The sequence below is a fragment of the Procambarus clarkii genome, unplaced genomic scaffold, assembly GCF_040958095.1.
Source record: "Procambarus clarkii isolate CNS0578487 unplaced genomic scaffold, FALCON_Pclarkii_2.0 HiC_scaffold_116, whole genome shotgun sequence".
Taxonomy (NCBI): domain Eukaryota; kingdom Metazoa; phylum Arthropoda; class Malacostraca; order Decapoda; family Cambaridae; genus Procambarus; species Procambarus clarkii.
In genome coordinates, this window is record NW_027189149.1 from 60,821 (window position 1) to 69,857 (window position 9,037).

Here is a 9,037-nt window from a genome sequence, read left to right on the forward strand (position 1 = left end):
AGGCGGGCGGGCGGGCGGGCGGGCGGGCAGCCAGCCAGCCAGCCAGCCAGGCAGGCAGGCAGGCAGGCAGCCAGCCAGTCAGCCAGCCAGCCAGCCAGCCAGCCAGCCAGCCAGCCAGCCAGGCAGGCAGGCAGGCAGCCAGCCAGCCAGCCAGCCAGCCAGCCAGCCAGCCACTCCCACTTTGTATTTATATGCATTCAATTTATATTCAAACATTATATATGTTAAGGGCCTAGTTTTAGTGTTTATTTTAAAAATGACAAACATCGAGTCGTTTTACCAGTCCTTTAGCGTTAACGGTGATGCATTTTAAAACTGAACAGAAATCACCTTTTCTGGATATATCAAATATCGAATCCGCTTAATGTGCCTACAATTCAATCATTCAAAAAATACATAATTTACATCATGCCTTTTCATAGAACAGACAATAAGATTTGAGACAATAAGAACTTTAGTTTTATAACTAAAGTTGCACAATTATACCAACTCTATGGTGGCTGGGTGGTAAGGTGTGTGGCTGGTGTTTTGGAAGTCGCGAGTTCAAACGACCCAATGGGAGTACTTTTTTTTTTTTTATGCCATACAATCTTCCTAGTACTATTATGTAGGTGTGTGTGTGTGTGTTTTTATTCATTCTTTGGTTTTATAGATGACATACATATTGACTCCTTTTACCGGTCCTTAATTAGGCTCTGGGGAAGCAATGGTGGTGGTGGTGGTGCATTTAAAACTAAACCAAAAATCACCAGTTCTGGACGCGTCAAATATCATATCCGCTTACAACCCGTTCTCACACAAGACAGTACATATATGACTAGTGCTTAAAGTCAATATGTGGAATGTGATTTAGTACATATGTGATATATTCCCAGTTAACTTTTTTACCAAGGCTCAAACTCTTCCTCACGTACCAATTTACGTCTCACAGTACTCGTCCATCAACGTAGATAGCTGAATAGTCGTGATTGGTTCAATTATAACGAAAATTGTAGTTTTCAGGTCCCACATGGGTTGTGAAATTCACCTACTATTGTCCATGCTCTTATAATATTACAGATCAGCTACATCCTATTGAAGGCTCGTAGTTTTGTTTTAAGAAATATTAGTTGTTCTTAGTAAATTATAATAAGCACAATAAATTATTACATAGAATAAGTGCTTCACCAATCAATATTATATACCATAGTTTGTGCTTTAGAAATCTTTAAAGAATGTTTTGTAGGAACGCTAACAGAAAACGATGTTATGTTGGAATGTATATAGGGTAAACTACTGCAAACAGGATGGTATGGTGTGGATTATTGGAAACTATAGGATTAGTATAGGGTCCACTACCACCTGTTAGGTGGGTAAGGGGTCCAATAACACCCGCAGGATGAGTATGGGGGTCACATCCACCCACAGGAATGGTATGGGGATCACTTCCACCCACAGGAAGGGTATGGGATCCAATACCATCCACTGGATGTGTATTGCGTCCACTACCACCGACAGGATGGGTATGGGCTCACAACCACCCACAGGATAGGTATGGGGTCCAATACCACCCACAGGATGAGTATGGGGTCCACTATAACCCACAGGATGGGTATGGGGCTCCAACCACCCACAGAATAAGTATGGGGTACAATAACACCCACTGGATATGTATGGCATCCATTGCCCCCACAGGATGACTATAGGGTACAGTATCGCCCACAGGATTAGTATATAGGGTTCACTGCCGCCCACAGAGTCGGTATGGGGTCCACCGCCACCCACAGGGTCGGTATGGGGTCCACTACCGCCCACTGGGTCGCTATGAAGTCAACTACCGTCCACAGGGTCGGTAGGGGTCCACTACCGCCCACAGGGTCGGCAGGGGGTCCACTGCCACCCACTGGGTCGGTAGGGGGTCCACTGCCGCCCACAGGATCGATAGGGGGTCCACTGCCGCCCACAGGGTCGATATGGGGGGGGTCCACTACCGCCCACAGGATCGATAGGGGGTCCACTGCCGCCCACAGGGTCGGTAGGGGGTCCACTGCCGCCCACACGTTCGGTAGGGGTCCACTGCCGCCCACAGGGTCGGTAGGGGGTCCACTGCCGCCCACAGGACCGATAGGGGGTCCACTGCCGCCCACAGGGTCGATAGGGGGTCCCTTACCGCCCACAGGGTCTCTATGAAGTCAACTACCGCCCATAGTGTTTGTATAGTGTCCACTATCGCCCATAGTGTTATTATGGGGTCCACTACCCCTCATAGGGTCGGTATGGGGGTCCATTACTACCCACAGGGTGTGTCTGGGGTCTATTTTGGCAATACTGCTTTTCCAATCTCATTTGTTGTTCAATGTAAAATATTTGTTGCTCGACTTGCAACAATTTATATATATATATATATAGTATAGTGCCTTTGCAATAATGTACCAATGTGTGTATTTTCATAACTCGTTTTAAATTGTTGAAAAATAAATAACTACATTGTGAATGCAAGTCAATGTTTACATGCTAAATCAGAGTTGCCAGATTCCGCTTAAAATAGCAAATTGTGCTTATTTTCAAAGCTTGAGAATTTAGCTTTAAAGTAGTTAAAAAACTACGAATTTCGCAATTTGCTATGTACTTTAGTGTACTATTTTAAAATAAGGTTGGTTTTTAAGCTGCAAGTCATATGAATCTCAAAAAAAGTATATTATTAACAATCTTATCTCCATAGTTCACTAGTTTCTGTAAATCAGATCTGGTAACTGTAGGCCAAGTACTGGTAGACTCAAGACACAATGTGTTGAAGCTATTCTCTTTGAAGAAGTCATCTCGACAGGATCTTCCAGCTCCAGCTATAAAACTTCACCAAACATGGATCTACCTAGTACATCCAATGGTAAGAAATTACTAAACTGTAGTAAACTGAATCTGACACTGTCATATATATATATATATATATATATATATATGTATGTGTGTATGTATGTATGTATGTATGTATGTATGTATATATATATATATATATATGTTGTACCTAGTAGCCAGAACGTCGTACTCGGCTTACTATGCAAGGCCCGATTTGCATAATAAGCCAAGTTTTCCTGACAGTATATTTTCTCTAATTTGTTTTCTGATGAAATGATAAAGCTACCCATTTCATTATGTATGAGGTCAATTTTTTTTATTGGAGTTAAAATTAACGTAGATATATGGCCGAACCTAACCAACCCTACCTAACCTAACCTATATTTATAGGTTAGGTTAGGTTAGGTAGCCGAAAAAGTTAGGTTAGGCTAGCTTAGGTAGGTTAGGTAGTCGAAAAACAATTAATTCATAAAAACTTGGCTTATTAGGCAAATCGGGCCTTGCATAGTAGGCTGAGAAGTGCGTTCGGGCTACTAGGTACGACATATATATATATATATATATATATATATATATATATATATATATATATATATATATATATATATATATATATATATATATATATATGAGGGGTACCACCTCTGGTGCAAGTGTAGGGACCCATAGCCTCGGAGAAGAAAATAAAGAGTACTCAGAGAAGACCTTGTGGATCCTCACTGAACACTTTCATATTTTCTTCTCCTACCACCCTTATTCTTTTGGTATGTGTGTATATTTATCTAACTTTATTTGAAAACGTCATTACACAAAAAAAGTTACAATATTGATTATATATATATATATATATATATATATATATATATAATTTTTTTTTCTTCCAATAATATAGTATTCGCTTGAAATTAACAGCCTGGTCAATCAGGCTGTTGGATTCAACTCCTCTCAGTTTTGTTATACAAGTTACAGCATGGTTAATCACATCCAAAATTAAAGTTATTTCCAGATGCAGTCCTAAAATTTTTAACATTGCTCTCACTAGTGTTAATGTAGATTATTTCATAATTTAAATAATATATTTAATTACTGTAGTACATTTTAACAACAATTTAACTTATAATTTTTGCAGCATAGGTCATTTGAATATAAGTATTTTATTAGAAACTATTTCCTTCAGGTCTTCAGGGAAAATTCTTGAGGAGATGCACAAACTGCAAACAATGTGTGCATGTCCGAAGCAATGTTTGCAAGTTCTGCCAGTGTGACTTCCGAAACAGTAGAGAATTAATGAAGAAAGAAGAGGAAGCCCGTTTTCTACTTAAAGGCAAGAAGGCTTTAGAACGAAATACAGCAAGCCGGGTTCTACGAAGGATTGAAAATCAGGTATTGAAGTTTGTCTACATCTGTTGTATTCATTTGTATTCTTCTTATGCTGAACTTGCTTGATAAGGTATAGAATCAACATGAATAATGCTGTACAGTACTTACATACTATTTGTTTATTTATTTATATACAAGATAGCACACTGGGATTATGAGAGTACATAGAATTGATGTTTTTACATTCTTGTAAAGCCACTAGCACACATAGTGTTTTGGGCAGGTCCTTAATCTTACAGATAATTTTAAATAGGCAATTTAAAGCTTAAATGGAAAAAATTGGCTGGTACATTGTAAGAAAGTATCACAAAGATTACTATGTACATTAAAGTAAAATTTGAGGGTTATCAACATATAAATTGTAGCATAATTTGAGGAATATTTCAAGGTATAATATAGTAAGATATGCATTCAATATAACAATCATGATATAAGGTGATAGCAATGATTACAATGGAAAAGTTGTATGGTTTAGGCACATATATTCTGGCATTGGATTTCATAAGATACAGTGCGAGTTTAATACACTAGTTAGGAAACTATCAAGAAAAAATTTAGGTACTTTTTGGTTTTATTTTTTAAAATGGCAGAAGTTGGACAGTTTTTAAATTTGTTAGCAAGTTAGTTCCATAGACAAGGTCCCTTTATTTGCATAGAGTATTTACACAGAATAACTTTGACTCTGGGGATATCAAAGATATTTATTTCTGGTATTGTGATTCTATTATGGGTTCTATTGCACATGCCCAGCTATGCTTCAAACATTTATTTTGTTGCATTTTCCCAGATAGTGTTATTGTTTAAATATTATTTGCTTTTCAGCTAACATATCTGCGTGGCTGTGGGTATGAATCAATCGTTATCTATTACAAGAAAGGACCAGCACGGGTGACGCATGGTATCCTACCAAACAACGTAATACAAGAAGAGGACAAGAAGATCTTCACCACTAACTTCTTTTTGTGTAAGTAGTTCACATAATATATAAATATATCACCACCTATTATTTTCTCTCATATATATATATATATATACATATGTATATATATATATATATACATATGTATATATATATATATATATATATATATATATATATATATATATATATATATATATAATTTCAATTCAATCATCTCTGTCGTTGATGTATATGGCAAAAAGTGTGTGGCCCAATACAGCACTATGTCTTAACGTAATGGGTCCAAGGGCCCATAAGGTCTCGACAGCATTAAGGGCCCTTTAGCAAACCAGTGTGCTGGTGCCCCTATGACACCCATGACGTCTTTGTATCATTTCAAGTTTGTACATGTACTTCTTAAGATATGGGCACCATACAACTGCTGCATATTCTAGCTTTTGTCTAAAAAAATCATGAACAATTTATTTATTATTTATCCATGAATGCCAGAACTAAACCCTGTGGTACTCCACTCGTGACATTTCTCCAGTCCAATACATTGCCTCTGATTACTGCCCTCATTTTTCTATCAGTTTGAAATTTTTTAATCCATGTTAGAAGCTTACCTGTCACCCCTCCAATATGTTCCAGTTTCCAGAACAAACTCTTATGTGGAATTCTATTGAATGCCTCTTTTAGGTCCAGATAGATGCAGTCAACCCAACCATATCTTTCCTGTAAAATTTCTGCGGCTCGATCATAGTAACTGATTAAATTTGTTACACAGGATCTTCCATTTCAAAATTTTTTATTTTTTATTTTTATTTTTTTTTCCAGCACGCACAAGGAAGCTTGATGCAGATAAACTTACATTAGGATCAGAAGGTGATAGCGATAATGCCCTGGAAAAAAATCCTGACGAGCTACAAGTGCAGCAGGTGCATAAAGTCCAAAAAGTACCGCAGGTGCAAGAAATTCAACAATTACAAAAAGTTCCGCAGGTGGAACATTTACAAAAAGTTCCGCCGGTGCAACAAGGGCTACCATTAGCAATCCTTCAGAAACAGCAAGAAGTACAAGTAGTAAAATTTGAACCACAGGGAACTACACCAGGAAAACAGTGTAGTAACAACGGAATGGGAATTTTAAAATACCTGAGGAAACAGGTAAAAAAGGACAAACAATAGAAATGGTTCCTTACACATTATTTGGTAGTTTATAGGTATTTTACTTATAATACTTTATATTATGTCTACAGTTTATAATTTAGTTTACAGTTAATTTACTTTTCAACTTCCATATCTTACATGAAGGATTTTTACTGTTTTTCATTTTTAAAACCTTATTAGTATCATTTATAGTTTAGTGTCAATTCACTTATAATACAATATATGGAATAATTTACTAAATTCATTTAACTATAATAAATTTAAATAAACATTTTTACCCCAGGATGAGTTTCAGTCACCCTACCCAAAAAATTAATGTTTCTTTATTACTAATCTTGTGAGAGGTAGCTTATTGTGCAGCCCATACTCATTCTGTGAGTGTTAGTTTATTGTGCACCCCATAGTCATCATGTCACCCAAGCCTGCTGCAGCTGCACCTGAGGGGTGGTGTAGGGAACCATTAGTGTACTATTATGATTTGAGAGAGAGAATGCTCTGTGGACAGAGCATCAATATGGCTTAAGGCATTGAGCTTTGCCTCAAGATGAAGCTTGGGCTGATCTCTGATTTGCTTCTTGGGAGTCTTCATTTACGTGCACCCCATACTCAACCACTTTGTAGTAATTAATTGTGCAACCCATACTCATCCTGTTACCAGTAGTTTGTGCAACCCATACTTATCCTGTGATCCCTATCCCTCTACTTCAAGTCCCTCAAGGGGCGCACGAATTCAGTTTGGCATACTGCATCCTGCCTTCCCATCCCTAGCTACTGACCCATCACAATATTTTATTTTATTTTATTTATATATATACAAGTAGGTACATTGGGGTTGTGAGAATACATTGAATAGTACAGTATTTACAATCTTGTAAAGCCACTAGTATGCGCAGCGTTTCAGGCAGGTCCTTAATCTAACAGATAATTTTAAGTAGGTAATTTCTATCAGAATTGATAAATGATAATAAATACATTGTTTACATACATACATTACAAATACATACATATAAGCTCAAAAGCTTCATTGAAGGTTGTAACAGAACCCATGAGCACCACACCAGAAAAAAATACAGTTTTGATATTCCAAGAATACGACTTAATCAAACTAGAAATGCTCTACAAATCAAGGGACCCAGAATGTGGAATGATCTTCCCAACCATGTTAAAGACTGTACCTCTCTCAACCAGTTTAAGATAAAAACTAAACACTACCTAATAAATTCACTAACCTACCTTACCCCTCTATTGTCAACCCATGTCTGTTATTTTTTTTTTTTTTTTAATCAACACTGTTTGTCAACCTATTGTATTTGTGCTGCTTTTTCAGTCATGTTCCCTCTTTTTTTTATCTTTATTTGTATTTGTTCTCAACACATTTTATTCTTTATGCTCAATTAGTATTAAGTTCTAGATATTAATGTTTTTCCTGCCCGAAACGCGTTGCGTAATAGTGGCTTTAGGCATTGTATGTACTAGCTCTATCTATATATCGATCCATTAATGTAACATTACTTGTATGTATGTACCTTACCTGAATAAACATATTTATTTATTTATTTATTTATTTATACAAGTTTAACTCTGGGGATATCAAAGAGATATTTATTTCTGGTGTGGTGATAATGGGTCCTATTACATCTGTCCAGGAAGAGTTTCAGAGCAGGATTTGCATTTAAGAACAGGGTTTTGTAAATGTAGTTGACACAAGAGAATTTATGGAGTGAGATTATGTTTAGCATGTTTAGGGAGTTAAACAAGGGGGCTGTGTGTTGTCTGAAAGCAGAATTTGATATTATTCTGATAGCAGATTTTTGCTGGGTGATGATGGACTTGAGGTGGTTTGCAGTGGTTGAACCCCATGCACAGATACCATAGTTGAGATAGGGATAGATTAGTGTATAATATAGAGAGATGAGAGCAGGGTTAGGTACATAATATCTGATTTTGGAGAGTATACCAACTGTTTTAGAGACTTTCTTAGTTATGTATTGTATGTGGGTACTGAAGTTGAGTCTCTTGTCTAAGAATAGACCAAGAAACTTTCCATCATTGTTATTGCTAATGTTTACATTGTCATCTGAAGCTGAATTGCATTTGTAGATTTGCTTCCAAATAAGATGTAGTAGGTCTTTTCTATGTTAAGTGTTAGTTTGTTGGTTGACATCCATAAGTGGACTTTTTTTAGTTCATTATTAACAACATTACAGTATTTAGTGTATGTGGGTTGGGGTTGGAGTAGATGAGTGTAGTATCATCAGCAAACAATATAGGTTTCAGAATGTTAAGAACATATACATCCTGCCTTCCCATCCCTAGCTACTGACCCATCACAATATACATCCTGCCTTCCCATCCCTAGCTACTGACCCATCACAATATACATCCTGCCTTCCCATCCCTAGCTACTGACCCATCACAATATACATGTAGTAGAGTGTTTTCTGTAGGCAATTTTCTAATTATACAATCATATGTTGCCCTCAGCTCTCCTATTTCATACATACTTTTTTTCTTTTGCAAGGGAGTAATTACTACATCTACATTACAATCCTCCCATGGTGGTGTAAATTTTCTCTTGGGCACAGCAATACACTCTGAAATAACATCATACTTAATAACATTAGAACATAAGGTATTCATATATGCTCTTTTCTTCATCATACATTGTTCAGTACTTCCCACCTTTTGAACTGAGAGGACCAATTCATTAGCTCCCCCACCTCTCATTAATCTAATGGCAGAAGCTACATTT

General features: G+C 37.0%; 1 protein-coding gene across 1 annotated transcript; it reads left to right on the forward strand.

The window, feature by feature from the left end:
* The first annotated feature begins 2,542 nt into the window (after positions 1 to 2,542).
* On the forward strand, positions 2,543 to 6,567 carry LOC138360633 (uncharacterized). Its single transcript, XM_069320325.1, has 4 exons — positions 2,543 to 2,866; positions 4,013 to 4,218; positions 5,038 to 5,179; positions 5,954 to 6,567. Exons 1-4 carry the CDS (start codon positions 2,842 to 2,844, stop codon positions 6,301 to 6,303), a joined length of 723 nt encoding a protein of 240 aa, XP_069176426.1. The 5' UTR covers positions 2,543 to 2,841; the 3' UTR covers positions 6,304 to 6,567.
* Positions 6,568 to 9,037: the final 2,470 nt, after the last annotated feature.